At 35.9% G+C, this 20,725-nt stretch overlaps 2 protein-coding genes across 4 annotated transcripts in view; one reads left to right on the top strand and one right to left on the bottom strand.

Moving 5' to 3' along the window:
- Positions 1-734: 734 nt before the first annotated feature.
- LOC120464129 (G protein-coupled receptor family C group 6 member A) lies at positions 735-6,458 on the bottom strand. Its single transcript, XM_039653479.2, has 6 exons — positions 6,223-6,458; positions 5,087-5,375; positions 3,992-4,723; positions 3,664-3,879; positions 3,229-3,346; positions 735-2,014 (listed from the first exon to the last, which is right to left on the bottom strand). Exons 1-6 carry the CDS (start codon positions 6,417-6,419, stop codon positions 915-917), a joined length of 2,652 nt encoding a protein of 883 aa, XP_039509413.2. The 5' UTR covers positions 6,420-6,458; the 3' UTR covers positions 735-914.
- Positions 6,459-10,867: 4,409 nt separating this feature from the next.
- LOC120464132 (CAP-Gly domain-containing linker protein 4) overlaps positions 10,868-20,725 on the top strand; it is a 99,694-nt gene continuing 89,836 nt past the window's right edge. The window contains exons 1-3 of one of the 3 annotated variants that reach the window (XM_089120564.1): positions 10,868-11,024; positions 17,631-17,777; positions 18,311-18,450. In XM_089120564.1, coding sequence (XP_088976690.1) covers positions 17,645-17,777; positions 18,311-18,450 — 273 coding nt within the window. In that variant the 5' untranslated portion in view covers positions 10,868-11,024; positions 17,631-17,644. Of the gene's footprint in view, positions 11,025-15,214; positions 15,322-17,630; positions 17,778-18,310; positions 18,451-20,725 lie in introns of those variants that run through there. The other 2 variants (XM_089120562.1, XM_089120563.1) reach the window with 2 other exon arrangements.

Raw genomic sequence — 20,725 nt, 5'->3', positions numbered from 1 at the left:
ACGGTTGTTTTCAGGTAGCTTTTTATAGCTCAAACCAAATGGCCCACAGAGAAGTTGGTAAATAAAATTCTTCAGTGAGTACGTAAATGATTATGATTATTATTTATTATATAATGATCTTGTTTAAAAATTTTGAAAAAATAAATATATTTATTACCAAAATAGTATATTTTATTGTGACACATTGTTTTTAACAAGGCATACAGACATTTTACATCTTAATAAATTCAGTGATAACAATAGCCTTTGTTGCTGTTGTGTTAGCACAGTAACACAAAAACTCACATTTAGCCATGGCTGGTGATTGGCGTTCTGACGTCAATGCCCGTAAACAATCTTGTTTACACAGAGGAGATCAGAATCAACTATTGGATGAAGAATTCATCCATGAAGAACATTTTTTTTTTTTACATTTTAATAGGACTTTAGAGGTGCATTGCATCATTTATACAGTAATATTGCAAAAAAAAAAAAAAAATCATTCTTAATTTCATTTTCTACTGTTTTTAAAGGATTGGTTTACTCACTCTTAAAATTACAGCAATAACTAACTGTAAACTTACCCTGCCTGTTCCTGCATGATTGACAGGTTGTGTGTATGCGGCTGAAGCTGTGCACTGCAATGTAATCTCTGGATCTCAAGCAATGTTTGTTTTTAAGAAAGGGAATAGTCTTAAATTGGATTTTTTTATTTATCATTTATTACCACTCAAATAATATATATATATAAAAAAATAACATTGACATTTATTACAAGTTGCTTATACAGTTTCATTATTTATGTTTTGACGGTTATTCTGCATTCACCGAACACAATTGTCAATTCTACAGGTTATGTATCACTCAACACCCACAAAGCACACATAATATACAATTCTTTATGATATGTGTTTTTTTTTTTCTTTGTACAGTCATCAAATGGATTTTCTCCTAGGTCGTTTCCGTATTGTCTGGTGAAGAAATTCCATATTGTCTATGTCGTTCTCTTGATGCAACACTTTCCTTGACAATTTAATTGAACCCAAACCTGTATCAATTGAGTTAATGGTATTTTGTGATCCCGTTATACAAATACATGGTTCTTCCGGTATCTCTGGGATGCAGACAGTTGAGTCGATGATGCGTTTTTTGGCTTTTGCTATGTATGCCTCTCGACTAATCTCTTCTTTCTTCTTGCAGAGCGCCATGTACCACTTGGGCGCAAAGTGACAGAAAATAATTCCATAACATGACACCAAGATAGCAGCTGCTTGAATTGAATAGCGCTCGTTGATCTTCCCAATGTACACTGGGGTGAAACAGACCCACACAAAGAGGTATACTAGCATACTGAGGATGATGTGTCCAGTCTCATTGAAACGCTGAGGTACCTTTCTCCCTTTAAAGGCCAGCAAAAAGCAGATTAAAGCTAGCAATGCAATATAGCAAAGCATTATGGCAAATCCAATACCAGAACCTTCATTGCACTGTATCATAATCAACATGCTTTGGTCAGACTCAATGGTTTCCACAGCTGGAGAATCAAATATCATCCAGAAGACACAGATGATTGCTTGAATGAGAGTACTACAGGTAATAATGACAGGGGGGTTGTAAGACCTTTTAACACGCCCCAGTTGAAACGGTATGAAGGATACAAAGGTGCGTAGAGCTTTCACCAAAATACATGAGACTGTGAGGGAGAACCCTAAGGCATACAAGATCTGTCGGCCCCTGCAAATGTGAATATTGGGTTTGCCAATAAACAGTATGACACTAGTATAGCTGAGCGCTAACCCTGCAATGATTACAAAACACACGTTTCCCCCTGCCTGATTCATGACGGGTTTTCCACAAAAGACCAAGAAGATAATCAGGGTGCAGAACAACAACAGATAACCTAATGCAGTAAATGTAAGCAGAACGATTGCATGGGACCCATCCCATTTCCAATAGTCCTCTTCCTTCGCCTTACACGAAGTCCATCCTTTTAAAGACCAGGTACCCTTTTCACAAGGTAGGCAATTTGGTAAGTCTGAAAGAAAGATGCACAACTACTTCAGAAATTCAGATTTATGGTATATTTCCGTTAAGAAAATTTGAACATTATGGATTTTCCCGTTTTAAATTAGGTTAATGCACTCATAGTGTGCACTTGATTTTTGAGATTTTTGGGCATTGGTTCTGGAAGCATTTTTTTCTTTCGCATTTTCCAATGGGGATTTGTTTTTAAGTATCCATAAACCATTATAAGCAATGAACCAAGCCAACCAGCAATGAGGTGAATCACGGCAAAAATAGGCAAAGCCACAACACCCTCGAATTAAAAATGATGGAGAAATGTAAAACCATTCATTTAAAGTCTTTGATTATTTATAGAAACAACGTTTATTGCAAAATATGCACATAAATAAGTATTTTGACAGTTCCCTGCAAGCTCTTTTGGCGCAATTTGCTTGAAGCGACTGATTTTCTATACAGATTCATGGGTAATATTAGCAGACAACTTCCGGGAAATTTAGATTTGCTCTGAAAGTTAGTCTGGCAAAGAGCTCATTCATGCCCATTTCCAATCCATCGAAATCGAGGCACGAATCAGAAACGTTGGGGCGGGCTTTACACGATGACGACAGCGCTGGGATTTTGAAGCAGATTTTGTAGCCGACATTACAAAGATGGATGCCGCCATCGAACATCACTCGTTCGAATCAGCTTTTGCGTCTGTTTTAAGTGATTAGAATGTTTCCTTTTGTTAAAACCCGAGCAAAGAACAACACTCGGAGATGTTTCTCCGCCTATCAACTTCATCGCTCTGATTGGTTTTAGGTCTACCTGGGACGTCCGTTGGTGACAAACCTCTAGAAATTATTTGTCTATGACGCTTTGCCAGACCACAACTGAGAATGGTCTGGTTTTAACCAGGCTAGGGTAATATAGTATCCACACAAATATTGTATAATATGTTGAAATAATTAAAACGGATAACGATGAACAACCTCTAAACTCAGATTAGGTCTGTCTTTAAAGGTTTATAAGTTGTTAAAAAAATGATTTTCTATAGAAAATGATGGGTGTTTTTACTTCCAGAACCCGACTATTGCGTGGTTGAAAATTGCAATGGCAAGTTAATGTCAATACATTTAAATCAGTTGTGTGTCTACGGCATGGCTCAAATTGTAATTTCTACTGAAAGCTTAAACAAGACATTACATGCATAACAACACTATATATTTACAATTTAATACTTACTTGTTTCATTAGAGTAAGTGCCCTCTAAACATTGTATGCAGTTATGGCAGCATGCTGTTTTGAGAAGTTTCTTAGCCGTACCAGGAGGGCAAATAGCAGAGCACATTGAAACAGGAACCTAAAATAAAATGCATAGAAGCGTGGTTAATATGTAGTCTTTACTTCAATGTGTAATAATACCCAGTTGAACAGACAAGCAATATTGTGTTCATGAGCATGGGATTCTGGAATACTTGACTGGCTTATCAAGCAACCTTTGGCTAACCATAAAGACCATGCTGGTTGAAGCAACATAGCTATTCTGGTCCAGTTTGGTTCAGCATAGACATTTGTGCTGGTCTAAGCTTTTTCATGATGTTACTATGCATGCGGTTCCATACATTGTACTTCATAACTGATACATTTTTATAATCACTTATAATTAGTTATTCTCACCGTATTGTTTGGATTACTCCATGTTATGGGGGCCTCAATGTCAACTTCTTTTTTCGTCAGTTTGTAATGTCCAACAACGACGAAACGTCTCTGCCCAGTCGATTCTTGTGGTTGCCAGTTAATTAAATCATAGCCATTCATGAAATTTCCAGATGCATTGAAATAGAATGGCTGACTGTCCATTGTAAAATTAACCCTTTTCAGTTCCTTGAGGAGCTTTTAAACAAACAAACAATACAAAGTTTAAAAATGCATAATCATTGATTATTGGTTTGTTTTGTTAGCTTAAAGACATCTCCAAAATTGGATGTAAACATTTTAAAGCTACCTTCCATGGCGGGAAGTCCCTTTCGCCAGGGCAATCGGTTTCACTGCAGTTTAGAAGACGTTTCAAAGCGTGAGCAATGGACCATACCGCTAACCTTTCGCCATAGGTTGTGCTGATGTCGACAGCTTCCGTCAAAAAATCAGCGTCTTTCCCTAACTGCTTATACTCCTCAAGGAAGAGGTTTACAGATCCCGGAGCAAGAGTCAGCTGCTGCAGAAACTCCTTAAAACCCGGATTAGGACCAGTGATGAATGTGAACCCAAAAATGTCACCTACGCCATTTATTCCATCCATTCGAGATATGTTTCGTGACATTGACCAAGCATCGCTTGCAATCCAAGTACGCGAGATGTTCTGCCGAATCATCTCCTTGAAGAGTTTAGAGACCAGTTCTTCCTTCAGGATAAGTAACACAACTTTAGCTTCAGATGAGCGGATTGTTTCCGCCACCTCTTGGATCCTTTTGTCGATTTCATCGTGAGCTAGGTAGTGAGGCAATGCTTCTTTAAAAGCCTGGCAGATATCTGCATCTTCTGCATCTGCCAAGAAGCTTTGGAGAGCATTTTTCCCATAATCATCATCCCCATAGACCACCCCAACCCAGTTCCAGTGAAAACGTTTCATGAAATTGGCTAGAGCTTTGGTTTGGTAAATATCACTGGGAATGGTGCGCAGGAATGCTGGGTATCGTACCCTATCACTAAGAGTTTGTGCAGATGATGTTGTGCTTATCTGAAAGAGAAAATATGAGAGAGAAAATATACAGTTCAGGAATACATGTTGTTTTGCCATGTTTTGCTGTTGCTGAGAAATTGAGATTCATCAAGAGTATTGTTTTACTGTTTAACGGTTTGACCTAAAAAAATCTAAATCGAAAATACTGTGGAAACAAAGTATTCACCTACATCTTGGATGCCCTTGAGGTAAGATAAAACACCAAAAATTAATTTCAAAGTGAACTATCCCTTTAAATTCAACTCCTACAAAGTGGCTAGGATGAGTGATCGCGTTATTCGCCACTGCTGAAATAACGCCCGCCAACCCACCAAATGCGGGTGTAACATCAAGCCCTGTGCAGATGATAATGTTACTCACTTGTGGGACCATGTATAGACTCAGAAGTCTAGCCACTGCGAGGGAGTCTTCTGAGAAGCGTGCTCCAATGATTGCTTTTACATTAGGCCTTTCAAGCACCTCACATTGGACAGGCAGCGTGCCGTTCACAGCGAGCAGGTGCTCAGTGCTCTGAATGGCTTTCGAGGCATCAGAGCAAGTGTCACAGATGTAGTAGCCCAGTCGCACACCCGGGAGGAAGCTGGAGTTATTGATCGTTTCAATTGTATGCACAACAGCGAGAGTCCTTACAAGTGAGAGGAAATTTAATCTACAAGGAAATGGAAAACTTTGTTAGAAAATACAAACAAAACAACAGCATTTTTTTTTCTAATCTAAGAAATCTTACCATTTTTATAGTAAATTCTAACTGTTTCTGCACACAAACAGTTTACTTATTGTTATTGTTCTATTGAATTCAAATATTCTTGTAACAATATCAATTGGCTGGTTTGTGACAATGAATAACAAACATTGCCACTATTTTTACTTTAGCATATCAGAAATAGTATTATAAATAATAATCATTGCAAGTTAACACACTTTAAAAAAGTAGCTGCCATCATTTTTTTTAAGTACAATCAACTTAGCTGTGTCACTTCAACTTAAATGAGTTGACCCATGATTAAACAGTAAAAATTTGTTAAACTTATTTTAACGAGTTAAAGTAATGTAAAAACATATGTTGTCATAACTTATGGTTATATCTTTTTTTACAGTATACAAAAAAAAAAAAATAATGTAACAAATAGAGTTTTGGAATGCCATTTTTTTTTCGAAACTATCATTTCCTTAATCTCAAATGAATAAAAAAAATAAAATTAATTAACAACAAATATTAATGAAAAATCAATAATATAAATAATTTAGTTTGACATATTAAGGTTTTTTAACATCATCATTGTTATTATTATTATTAACAACATAAATCAAGGAGCATTTGGTGTATCACAGCGTTATTAACATAACATCAGTTTAAAAAGGTACATTGAGTCACAGATATTGAGCTTTTTAGATGCTGGATCAAAAAAGATCAAAACTGAAAGTCTTCTAGGTTGCAAGGTAACACACCACAAGCATAGATCACTGTATATGACAGAAAAACAACAGATACTCACTCTGTGCAGTTGTATTTTTCTGGTCGTTCTCGCACCTGTAGTGTCTGTACTTTGGAATGACAGGAATTGAGCACCCCTATCCGTATATCCCCATCTGCCCAGGCCCCGCACATGCCCAGGGAGTTTTCACAGGCAGACCCAGAACCTGCTACAATAAGAATGCCTATTGAAAGCCTGTACATGACCTGTAAATACATGACAGACAACCTGACTGAATAGTTACACTTGAGATCTGTTCAACTTGGCAACAAGGATAAAATGCAAATGTAATCTGACAGTCTTTCTGGTTTAAATAAGAGAAGGGGGCTGGCTCATTCCGTCCGAAACACAAAAGGTGTCAAGTGATTGTGTTGTTAAAATCACAAACATCAGCCAAACATACCTTTATTCCTCATAATTTCCCCACAGACCGGTTCTGTGTCATCTTTAATACCTCAAATTACATTCTTTTTTGAAAATGAAATTTGAAGCAGCTGTAATTCGCTCAGCAAATGTGTGGAAATTCCGTATGCATCTAAGCATTGAAAATGGCACTGAGAAAAAAAAAAATATGTGAAACAATTAAAATGAAACCACAAGTACATTCATTTAAAGGTGACATTTTGAAGTAGAACATTTTTTAATTGTAAAACATGCTCCAATAATCATTGTTTCATTAAAAAAAATATATATATATAGTATATATATATATATATATATATATATATATATATATATATATATATATATATATATATATATAACATTTTCTATGTTTCCATCCATAGATGTATAGACTAGATGTCACCTTGGGGTTCTAAGCATGCGTCAAAACCGCCGCCATCTTGGAACAGGGGTCTTGTCATAGGAAGTAGCTAGGAAACGCTGCTATCTCTGCCTTTGCTTCGAATTCATTGATGGTGGCGGACTTTTGTGCAGCGTATGATGTTCATGGATGAAATCTGAACTAGGAAGAATGTTTAAAAAAAAAAAAATTCTGGAATCAATGATAAATACATGTCTGACCGTTGGAACAAACAAAAAAAAAAAATGAGAAAAATTGCTTTCATGATGATTTATGGTGATTTTATTTCCGTTAGACCTATGTCTACAATGACGCTTATGCATTAAAGTGGAGGGGCTCCCCTGTTTCAAGATGGCGGCTCTATTGACACATTTGTTCCAATGAACTGCACAGTGTGTGTTCGCATGTATGTGTGTATGAGCTGATATTTATGACGCAACTGATGCTGGCGTGTGCCGTAAATGACTTCCGCGTGAGGACAACAGATCTACGCGAGAGGAAACGGGTAGGAATCACAAGCTCATTCAAACCATGACATCTCCTCTGCACGGTTTGGTGTCATATAGGTGACGCCATATGACATTTCGTCGAAATACTACGCACATGACACCCTTTAGTGTCAATATAACACGCAGAACCCAAGGCGTCATATAGGTGACTGGCATTCTTTAGCATCAATATCAGACACAGACCCTACCCCAGACCTATAACAGTGTGTGTTATATTGACGCTAAAGGATGCCATGTGCGTAGTATTTCGACAAAATGTCATATGGCGTCACCTATATGACGCCAAAGGATCACTGTTGCGTGGAAAGATCATTCCTCCATGCTTTCCCCTTTTCCGTAAGTCAGTTGTGATTGGACGCCCACCAGATACTTTATTAACAGGAAGTCTTACTAGTGATTGCATTGTGTTGTTAAGAGATATTTACAGACTGGAATGTTGCATTTCCATAGTTATTATTAGCATGATAAATGTACCAAAATTCTTAAACATTTTACGTAATATAAATGGTTAATTATATTTTCTATTAAATGTAAAAGGGGTTCTGGCTTCTCAAGTTAAGATACAGTAGCATGAATTACAGCTCACAATGTAATTTTACATTTTGTGTTGACAACTTGACAATAGGAGATTTATTTCCCTGATTAACACATTGGCTGATGCATAAGATGCTAAACTGAAATACACATTAAATGCACATTGCTCTTCGGGAGGGGTATTTTCATCCTTTTCTCCTCGATGTACTTTCCAAAACTTTCAGCAGTACTTTCCACATTTCATTCGTGCATTGCCAGTATAACAATTTGGACAATGACTTTTCAGCTGTCCCATTCTCTTTAAGATTGAATCATGATTTAACATTGTTGAAAACTTTATCTTAAATGACGATTGTTTTAAATGTTTATCGGCTGCTGAAAATAACACACATGTACATTGTCACTCATGGGACTCTTTACAAAAAAAAAAAAAATGCTTGGTGCATGTTAAGTGTTGCATACCAGTCATGGCACCTAGATGGCACTCTAGGGCCCGACTTAAAGTGAAAGTTCCCCTGAAAATTAAAATTCTTTAATTGATTCTCACCGTCATGTCAATCCAAACACACAAGCCTTTCATCCATCTTCGGAACACAGATTAAGATATTTTTGATGAAATCTAAGAGATTTCTGTCCCTCCATTGACAGCTACGCAACAACCACTTTGACGCCTCAAAAAGTTAATAAAGATCATAAAACTAATCCACATGAATTTTGCATTTAGTCCAAATTTTCTTAAGAGAGATGAGCTTGATGAGCTTGTTTATAATGATAATGTACGTGAGTAACTAAATTCCTTGGTATAATGTAGCTACAATCAACATGCTTTTTTAAAAGAAACAATAAAAGAAAAAAATCTTTGATGCATTTTTATTATTATAAAAATGCTTGGTGCATGTTAGCTATGTTGAAGTGTTGCATACCAGTCATGGCACCTAGATGACACTTTTGACAGTCAAGAAAATTCAGAAAAGGCAAGCTATAATTCATGCTGTGTGCTGTATCTTAACTTTAGAGAAGCCAGAACCCCTTTTACATTTAATAGAAAATATAATTAACCATTTATATTACATAAAATGTTTAAGAATTTTGGTACATTTACAATGCTAATAACCATGGAAATGCAACATTACAGTCTGTAAATATCTCTTAACAACACAATGCAATCACTAGTAAGACTTCCTGTTAATAAAGTATCTGGTAAGAGTCTATTCTGTATGGGACGGGGCATGATGGCACCCTCGTTAAAAAAATAAATAAAAAATAAATAAAAATATGACGGGGAGGTTCAGGTGGCTATACCACAAGGATATGTGGTAGTCAGTGTTGGGAAAGTTCACTTTGTACATGAACTAGTTCAAAGTTCAGTTCTCAAATTTTAAAATGAACTAGTTCAGTTCATAGTTCGTACATCACAATTTTGAACTAAGTTCCAAAAAATTAACTAGTTCATAGTTTTTTCTTTAAGTTGCTGTGAGCTATTTTTTACCCGTACCACGGGGTGGAGTGTGTAATGTCATCACACAGCCAATTCCCATTGGCTCGTTCAACAGTACTCGAAGATAATTGGCTCCCTGGCACGATCCCCATTCAGTCGACGTCGACTACTGTACGTCCTCCATTGATTCCCTCCATCAGGGAACGGTGGGTTGCATACGCAAAGATGTTCACGAAAGCTGACAGATATTTACTCTGGACAGAAGTTAAACTGGTACAACTGGTAATTAAAACCGAGAATTATCAGTCGAGCCTTTGACTATCATTCATGCAATCAATGAGGTTTCATGGTTCAGAGGTTTTTCACAAAAATAAGTTTGTGAACCTGTCTCACCATCTTTTAGAGACACGCTCAATTGTATTTTGAATAGGCTACATTAAATTTCACTCTTTTTTTATCAGATTAAATGGCATACTTTTGACATTTGTTCTTGGCACTCAGGTGTTTAAATGCCAGCGGGTAATTCCTAGAACTCACTGGAAATGGAGTTTCATAGGAGGAATGCTGTCAGCTGCTGTCAGTATGTATATACATACATACATACATATATATGAAGAGTTCAGATGCAAAAGTGCCATTTGAAATTTTCTTCTAAAATGATCATTTTTATCAAGCTTGTATATTTAAGTTCAGTAATTTCACTTAAATGGCAATGAAGATTACCTATTAATTGTTATTAAAGTGAAATTACTGAACTTAAATATACAAGCTTGATAAAAAATGTCATTTTATAAGAAAATTTCAAATGGCATTTAGAGGCTTTTGCATCTGAACTCTTCATATATATATATATATATATATATATATGACATACATATATATATATATATATATGAAGAGTTCAGATGCAAAAGCCTCTAAATGCCATTTGAAATTTTCTTCTTTAATGATGATTTTTATCAAGCTTGTATATTTAAGTTCAGTAATTTCACTTAAATGGCAATGATAATTACCTATTAATTGTTATTTAAGTGAAATTACTGAACTTAAATATACAAGTTTGATAAAAATCATCATTAAAGAAGAAAATTTCAAATGGCATTTAGAGGCTTTTGCATCTGAACTTTTCATATATATATATATATGAGTGGTAATTTGAGTGGTAATTGTAAATGTGAAAATAAGTGAAGTGAGCATGCACAATTGAATAATGACTGATAACAATAAACTACAAAAATCTTTTGACCCAGAGTAATTTTAGTATCAAGATACTATTATAGTTTTTATTAATATTTTATATAAAACACACACACACACACACACACACACACACACACACACACACACAGTATCACAGATACTGAAGGTGTTTTTTTTGTTTTGCCATGCGCTGAGTGACGTCTGGATTACGTCACCATGTCGGAAGTGAATCCGGACAAATCGAAGGCGCTGAAACCTGAAGATAAAATGAAAACACAAGCATGAAGCAAGCGACCCAACGAGAGAAACTGCGCTTTTTTGTTTCATTAAGGAGCAGGTATTTTATCGCCGTGCCAGAACAGCACGTCTCGACCCTGTCATGTCTGTGTTTGTTGTGTATTTGAAACAGGCGATGTGTGAATTGATGCTTGGCCCTTCAACAAGCTGTTGCAGTTTGTGCATAACCCAAGTGAGGTTCTGTTTTCTAAACGAACATGATAGTTAGTTTCAGGGGGAACAAATGCATGTATTTACTTTTTTGGGATAATAATCGTCAGGCTTTAATCTGTTTCTAATGCTCTGCTGATCCATTGCATTCAAGCACTGTGTTATGTAACGAGTTATTAAAGGTGTTTTACATTTACAAAGGTCGGTCAGATAATTTTGACGATAAACTATCACATCTGAGTGCTTAACAAGACAAATACTTCATGGTAAAGTGATGGTTTGAGAAAGTGAAGAGACATGGCATCATTACCATGATACATATGTCCAAAACACACAAGGAACAGATTGTTTAAAACAAAAAAAGTACTGTAGTTGTTTAGTGACTTGCTAAAATGACCATATAACACTAGATATTTTTCTGCATTTATGTGCATTTTGATTAAATGTAGTGATTTAATGATATACCAGATGGGCCTATTAATTGTACAGTGCCTTGCAAAAGTATTCGGCCCCCTTGAACTTTTCGACCTTTTGCCACATTTCAGGCTGCAAACATAAAGATATAAAACTGTATTTTTTTGTGAAGAATCAACAAAAGGTGGGACAAAATTATGAAGTGGAACGAAATTTATTGCATTTTTCAAACTTTTTTAACAAATAAAAAACTGACAAATTGGGTGAGCAAAATTATTCAGCCCCTTTACTTTCAGTGCAGCAAACTCTCTCCAGAAGTTCAGTGAGGATCTCTGAATGATCCAATGTTGACCTAAATGACTAATGATGATAAATAGAATCCACCTGTGTGTAATCAAGTCTCCGTATAAATGCACCTGCTCTGTGATAGTCTCAGAGGTCCGTTTAAAGCACAGAGAGCATCATGAAGAACAAGGAACACACCATGCAGGTCCGAGATACTGTTGTGGAGAAGTTTAAAGCTGGATCTGGATACAGAAAGATGTCCCAAGCTTTAAACATCCCAAGGAGCACTGTGCAAGCAATAATATTGAAATGGAAGGAGTATCAGACCACTGCAAATCTACCAAGACCCGGCCGTCCCTTTAAACTTTCAGTTCATACAAGGAGAAGACTAATCAGAGATGCAGCCAAGAGGCCCATGATCACTCTGGATGAGCTGCAGAGATCTACAGCTGAGGTGGGAGACTCTGTCCATAGGACAACAATCAGTGGTATACTGCACAAATCTGGCCTTTATGGAAGAGTGGCAAGAAGAAAGCCATTTCTTAAAGAAATCCATAAAAAGTGTCGTTTAAAGTTTGCCACAAGCCACCTGGGAGACACACCAAACATGTGGAAGAAGGTGCTCGAACTTTTTGGCTACAATGCAAAACGTTATGTTTGGCATAAAAGCAACACAGCTCATCACCCTGAACACACCATCCCCGCTGTCAAACATGGTGGTGTCAGCATCATGGTTTGGGCCTGCTTTTCTTCAGCAGGGACAGGGAAGATGGTTAAAATTGATGGGAAGATGTATGGAGCCAAATACAGGACCATTCTGGAAGAAAACCTGATGGAGTCTGCAAAAGACCTGAGACTGGGACGGAGATTTGTCTTCCAACAAGACAATGATCCAAAACATAAAGCAAAATCTACAATGGAACGGTTCACAAATAAACATATCCAGGTGTTAGAATAACCAAGTCAAAGTCCAGACCTGAATCCAATCGAGAATCTGTGGAAAGAACTGAAAACTGCTGTTCACAAACGCTCTCCATCCAACCTCACTGAGCTCGCGCTGTTTTGCAAGGAAGAATGGGCAAAAATTTCAGTCTCTCAATGTGCAAAACTGATTGAGACTTACCCCAAGCGACTTACAGCTGTAATCGCAGCAAAAGGTGGCGCTACAAAGTATTAACTTAAGGGGGCTGAATAATTTTGCTCGCCCAAGTTTTCAGTTTTTTATTTGTTAAAGTTTGAAATATCCAATAAATTTCGTTCCACTTCATGATTTTGTCCCACCGGTTGTTGATTCTTCACAAAAAAATACAGTTTTATATCTTTATGTTTGCAGCCTGAAATGTGGCAAAAGGTCAAAGTTCAAGGGGGCCGAATACTTTCGCAAGGCACTGTATCTACCTATTTTGAGATTGTATTAGAGATTAGGTACATCATTTCAAATTATGCAGACAGCCTTGTTAATTTAGTTCTGATTTTAAATTGTCGATTGTGAGTAAATTGTATGTAAAACCAAGTGATTCATCTTAGTGGTGATCATTTATATGTATTTTTCTGAATCTGCATTCTATTGACAATCATCCCTTATTGTTTTCTTTAGAAATAAACATCTGTAGTAGATATTGGCTATTAAACACCTATATTGGTTGTAACTGGTTATTGACTAATGTGTGTGTTAAATCAGTTGCACACTACAAGACTCCGTTTCATATCTGTTGATCGTGTAAACATTATTTCAATCAACCAATCAAATTGAATTAGTTAATAGTCAAGTTTAGGCTTACAACCAGGTTATGTGCTTCTACATCATTGTCGTCCACCTTTCATTTCCCTCTGATTTCAGGGATAAGTTATTGGTAGGGTTAGGACTACATTTTTTGGAAAGAAAGTTCTTCCAGGATCAATAAAATGTTGACTCAGGAACACATTTTAGTAGGCAAAATCACATTGACCATTCACTGACTCGATTAGATAATGTTATTTTTATGTCGCCTCAGAAAAACCTCCATGCAATGTTTTGGGAGCATTGTTTTATGGTTATAAATAATACAACCTAACCATTTGACCTTTATTATTGTGTTTTTCAAAAGTAACCAAATGGGAACCAAATACTCGCGGCATGTGAATGTGCCGTGTTTGCTGGGGAATCATTCTGTCCTTTTTTGGATCGTTTTATTGTTCAGGTTTAATAGAGTAGCCCAGCTGACCTGACCAACAAAGCAACAAAGGTAAAGTTGACAGTCATAACAAGCTCTCTCAATACATAAAACTCTGCAGTAGGTAACTTAAATCCTGTCTTTGTGCACTCATCTGTTGTATACTTCAGTATAATCGTGTCTTGTCTTTAGCTGCTGGTCACTATTATGCTTTCTTTGTTACTGAAACCTCTGATCTATTAGAAGATTATTGACTCTCTCTTGGGCAGGTTTTTGCTGTGCAGACACACCTTGAGTGGTTCACTTATAATGGAGATTATGCCACATACTCTTGGTTCTTTAAGTGCTTTACATTGTAACATCGGCATCTAACTACTGGCCTGGCAGCAGAAAACAGTGTTTTTTAGTCGCTTTGGTGGATCCGTGTTAGGGATCGTCTGTATGACTTTTTTAGTACATCCTTGTCGTGCAAACATACCCTTACTCATCATCATTTTAAATCTGTATGCTTTTCTTTCTTCTGAGGAACACAACAGAAGATATTTTGAAAATCAATGAGGTCCAAATCATTTTGGACCCCATTGACTTTCATTGTTTTTGAGAACAAAAAACATTTTCCACTCATTCATTTACCACAATTGAAATGTTGTGAATGCTATTCTTTTCATTTCTGAACTTTCATTCTTAGCTTGTTTTAATAAGCTTTGTAAACTTGTTTTTTTTTCTTTTACGTTTTTGAGCCAGTCGAGATTTTTTTCTGTGATAATAGAAATCATGTTACAGATTAGCTCATATTGGACCCTTTAAATAAATGCAAATTTGATTTGCAAATTGAACCAACCCAACACTTTTTCTTATGCACACGTTTCACACACTTTGTACTTTCCGTGCCACCAAATCTCATTCAAATCACTTGGTCACATGATTACGTAATACTAACTACTGTACATGTTGTAGTGTCTTGACAGTCCACTCGTGAATGAAACTTTTGAAACATTAAACCTCATTATGGATATACCTGTAACCATACATTACTGACTTAATGGTGGACCTCACTAGTATCAATATTAAACTTGGTAAATGACTTTTCTATCTCTACTAGTTAGTAGAAAATCTAAAAAACATTTAAACAAAGAGTAACCCTGCCCTTTTCACGAGGGTGTGTTTCATGAATCGCCTCATGGACTGTGCCTGGTGATGGCAGAGTCCACAGAAATGCACAACTTGAAGGGTTTACTCTGTTGAGGTTTGTTTTAACCCATCATTAGCAGGACAAAACTACCAAAATGTTAGTTATTAAGCAAACGCAAAACAGACAACCAGACTTCCGTGATGGTGAGTGTTGTGTGCTCATTGTTTCTTTCTCTTTTTTTAATGAATCCAAACCGGTTCTGTGTTTGCCGTGAATGAACAATTTGAATTCGTCTTTTATATTCGCTTCAGCCTTCTCTAATCTGTTTATTAGGCACAGAATAAGTGTTCTTTTATTACACCCGAAGCTGAGCGAGTGTGATATTTTAAGCAGCTTTGTAATACAGTGTGCTGAGGCTCACAACGATGCTGTAGCTAATGATGTCGGTAAATTGAGATTGCGAGCTCTGGTGACTTTATTAATGACTAGGGCTGTCTGTTTTGATTTTAATGTTATTAATAACATATGCTTATCAATTGCATTCATTGCAGTTAATTACTTGTGTCATTATTTGAAAAGAACAACAAAAAATTTAATCAAAACAAAATTAAGATAATGTAGGACATTGTATTATTGTGGATGGACAAGTAATGCCTTATTCACACTGACAGCTATTTTAGAGCGTCACAGTAGCATCAACAGGATAGTTCACCAAAATCATTTACTCGCCCTCATGTCAGTCTTGAACTTGGATGACTCCCCCCACAAAAGGCGAGTATCCTATATAGTAAAGATTGTTTATCATACAGTTAGTTGTGTAATAGTATACTTGATCGAGCTCTTAAAGGGACAGCAGCCTAATACACTTGCTGTTGTCTTTGTTCTAACAACAAAGGTCAAAGAAAAAAAAAATACAGTACCATTCTGTATAACTTTTAAAATTATTATTATTTTGTGATTATTATTAAATAAGTTAAGCAAAACAAGAAATTATTGTAAAACTGCATTGTATAAATTATTAATACAATGAAATTAAATAATAATAATTATTAATAATATTTAATAAAAATAATTTAATTTTACAATACTACTCTAAAATGTAAATACTAATTTAATGTCTTAATTTCTTTAATTTAATCTTTAAACCATCAAGTTTAATGTTGGCCACACGTGTTTTTAAAAACTATTTTGTCTATATGATGAGCTAATGAATTTTTAAACAACATTGGATCCTACTAATATTCATTCTATTACAACATTTTTGGATGATTGGACTGAAGGGTGTTTTTTTTATAGATCAGTTTAGCATTTACAGACTTTCAGCTTTTTGCAATGAACAAATCAAACAAATTTAACAAGTAATTAACCCTTTATGGCCTGCCATAGAACAATTCCACCAGATATATCTTATCTTTCTATTTTTACATACTGTGCTATCATTCTTTTGAGCATTTTCATATGCCATACATCAAAATAATCCTTACTCTCCCAATTTGAAGGCTATGTTTGTATAGACCATTTTGCAAGATGTAAACAACACTGGTCCAGAAACACTTCCTGTTTCAGTTTGTAACTGTTTTCTTTATTTCACATGTAAAGAAAACATCTTAAAGATGTTTAACTTTTTATTTCAGTTTTATTTGTTCTGTTGGTTGTATTTTATCCCTGCTTTTATGTAGTGTTAAAAAAAAACTGAAACAGGAAGTGCTTCTGGACTAGTGTTTAAAAATATATGTGCTATTAAAAATATAGTAACTAGATAAATCTCAAAATTTCTATAAACAAAAAGAAAAAGCATTTAAAAAAATGTTCTACATATTTTATTCAATACAAAAAATGGATAAATGTCAACCTCAAACTTGTCAATGTGAAAAACGTGCATAAAACAATTTGAAACTATACAGAATTGATTTGAACTGTTTACATAAATCAATTTTTAAGATACACTCATTCAAAAAAAGGGGGTGAAAATGCCATGTAAAATATTCAATTACATTTGTGGTGAAACAGATAACATTTTGCTTTTGAATATTGATTGAACATTGAATTGGTTAAAATATAAAATAAATGGACCCTATCAGAACAATTAATAATAAAATAAATTAAAAAAGCCGATGAGCAGATGCGTCCGTGTATTTTCGTTTAGACATAACGTTGCGTGTGTGTGAATGTACTTGTATTTGCAAGTGTATAAACGAGAAAGAAGAAGGAAGATATAGCAGATGGGAGTAAAATGCATGGTCAAATGACGCAGCTTTTGACGTCGCACAACGATAAAGCAAAACTGGAAATTTTTTTTTAAATTGGAACACAATATTGCTGTTTTTTACTTCCTTAGGGGCCTTTTTTTAAAAACATAAAATAAAAATCTTACCGTTCTAAAACTTTTGAACGGTAGTGCATATTATTACTTGGATCACTCTTAAATCATTTATCATTTATTTACCGTTTGTTTATTTACCTCCGCTATATGTGACTATTAATGTGTTTTATTCTAAATATGTGTGTTCAGGTGGTGAGGAGGCGATGACCAAGGAGGATGTGCTGAGGGAGTCTTCAGAGGGAGACTCGGTCCTGCGGCCGTACAGTATTATTACCCATAACTCTGAGCGCCCGGTGATCCATCAGGTGGCATCAGCGCCAATGCCTTCAGACTGCGGTGAGCGTGTGGGTCTGTGGGTCTGTTTCACTTTCAGCTTCTGTGAGAATGTTCTCATGCAAGCTTTTAAGTAGGTCACACAAAAATGCTTAAAAGTTATTTTTCACATCAAATTCCGCCTGCGGCTTCACAGCGATGGGTTTTTGTTTTTTGGGGGGGGTCGTAAGACGTCCTGGCCAATAAACAAACAACTTATTTAGCTGTTTTGTGAAGTGTGGCTTTATTTATGGAGTACATGTTTAGACCCTAAATTGTGGACACTGCTTAAGCTGCTGTAAAGCTGAAGTATTGACAAGGTCACAGAAATTCTTTTCCAATTTTCTGCCTGTCAGCACTGATACATCATTCTCTCTCTGTACTCGCTTCTCATTCACTCTCACACTTCAGTTTAATTCACTTCAAACTGAGCTGTTTAACTGAATTTGAGCGATCGGGGCTCTGGCTCAGCATGGATAAATCGAGATGAATAGGTTTAAATCATTTAGATTGACTCATGCAAATGTTTAGTTTGATTGAACCGTTCTGTTTTGCAGAGTTCGCGTTCTTCGACCTGAATGATCCGCTGTGTCGGGAGGTTCTGTTGGATCCTCGGACCACTGTGCCCGAGCTCTTCGCTGTTCTCAGGCAGTGGGTTCCCCAAGTCCAGCGGAATATAAGTGTCATCGGCAACGAGGTCAGAATCTCAAACTCGCGGCCTTTAAAGTCAATGTGAAACGTCCCGATAATTGACCTATGGCTAAGCCACGCCCTCAAACCCGATGAGCCAATCACAGTGCGCCGCTAACCCAATACACTCGGACATTCTCTGCTTCCACGTCCATTGAAGTGCATTGCAGTTAGTCAGTTTTCATTCGTTTTTTTCTTGTCATTTAAAAGTTTAAAATGGTCAAATGGGGTACATGCAGCTCCGACACTAGGTTCCCGAGAGGCTGGGCGACGGTGTGTATTTTTTTACCCTTTCCCAAGCCACATCTCAACCGAGATAAGTGTCTGCTCTGGATTAAGTTATGCGGTAGACCACAACACCAACTAAACGTGGATAAATTAAACAAGGATGTCTACGTCTGATCTAAGTTAAGTCAACAACGTATTTGAACGTTATCTTTAATATTTAGCTTCTAGTTGCGTTGTACATCTTGTCAGTTAGCTTTATTAACGTATCTGTAAATAACCGAGATAACAAATTTTAACAAAGTTGTGCTGAATGATTGATGTGAATACCGTAGCACCAATCGGTGATGGCAACGATATGCGGTTTATCACGTTTACACTGTGACCTGTACATTTTTGCCTGGAGTTGAAGCTTTTTATCGACCTTCTCAATAACAAAATTATTAATATAACCCTCCAATGCATAGTTAAGGCCCTTTAGGTGACTTCGAGATGATATATAATCTTTCTGTCTCCAAAAATCACCAATTGCCAACAGCTGCCGTAGCGCCTGTCCCCGAATGTTGACTGTGTGTCCGAGTGAGTGGAGGGGGCGTGGCTTAGCCATAGGTCAATTATTGTATCGATGTGATTTTTCACATTGTATACTGTATCTATGGAAGCTTGTTTCTGCCACAGAGTGAAAAAAAAATGTAATTGTGACTTTTTTTCTCATAATTGCGAGTTTACATCTTACAATTGCGTGATATAAAGTCACAATTGTATGTTATAAAGTCGAAATTGTGAGATATAAAGTCGGAATTATCTCTATTGCGACTTTTTTTTCTTCAGAATTGCATATTTATATGTTGCGACTTTAATGTTCTGGCTTTATAACACGCAATTGGGAGATTTAAAATCATAAGTGTATGATATAAAGTCGCAATTGCGAGAAAAAAAGTATCTTTATAATTTTCAGAATTGCGAGATGTAAACTTCTAATTGTAAGATAGAAAGGCGTAATTATCTTTTAAAATGTTTTATTCTGTGGCTGAAACAAGCTTCCATATATATCCCCCTGAATACCAGAAAAAAAGGTTGTTTTTTTTAATCATAAGAAACATATGAAGAAGCATCTTTGTTTTTTAAAGATATTTTATTCATATTTTATGCTGTGTCCTCTGTACACCAGGACTACTACTTATTAAAAAACAAAAAGACACACACACACATATATATATATATATATATGAAGAGTTCAGATGCAAAAACCTCTAAGTGCCATTTGAAATTTTCTTCTAGAATGATCATTTTTATCAAGCTTGTATATTTAAGTTCAGTAATTTCACTTAAATGGCAATGATAATTACCTATTAATTGTTATTTAAGTGAAATTACTGAACTTAAATATACAAGTTTGACAAAAATCATCATTAAAGTAGAAAAATTCAAATGGCATTTAGAGGCTTTTGCATCTGAACTTTTCATATATATATATATATATATACACACATTTAACTAAATATTACTATGACTTTTGCCTCAATAAACTCCTTTTTACTGCTTATTAAGTTTAGGTCATACCTGTCAACACTCAACACCTGATTCTCCAGTTTTTTATCCCTATCCCCCGGACCCCTCCTGGTTTGTTATTTCTCCCGTAATTTGCATTGCCCGAACTCCTTTATGAATAACTGGACCAATATGTTTGTCTAATGTTGACCAGTTGCAAGATCTTGTACTAAATGCATTATATTCACACAATCCACACACCATTTACAATTTCAACCTGGCAACCTATACCCCAGTCGGACAGTCGCGGAAAGCTCAACCCAAAAGCTATGGGTAGGATTAAGAGGTGTAGAATATTGCCATGCAGAATAAGGCTTTAAAATGTGCTTTGTAAGTACTAATAAACAGCCTAGTATTGTGCATGCTAATAATAGTGAGAATTGCACCTTAAACTAAAATATTACCATAAATACTGTAACAAATTATTGCTCATTGTTAGGCAATATGTTAATAAATGAGACCTTATTGTAAAGTGTTACCAAATCAACCGTAAGGTCATTTTATTT

This window comes from Pimephales promelas, chromosome 15, assembly GCF_988280905.1.
Source record: "Pimephales promelas chromosome 15, fPimPro1.hap1.1, whole genome shotgun sequence".
NCBI lineage: Eukaryota > Metazoa > Chordata > Actinopteri > Cypriniformes > Leuciscidae > Pimephales > Pimephales promelas.
This window is presented reverse-complemented; position numbering and strand designations above follow the sequence as displayed.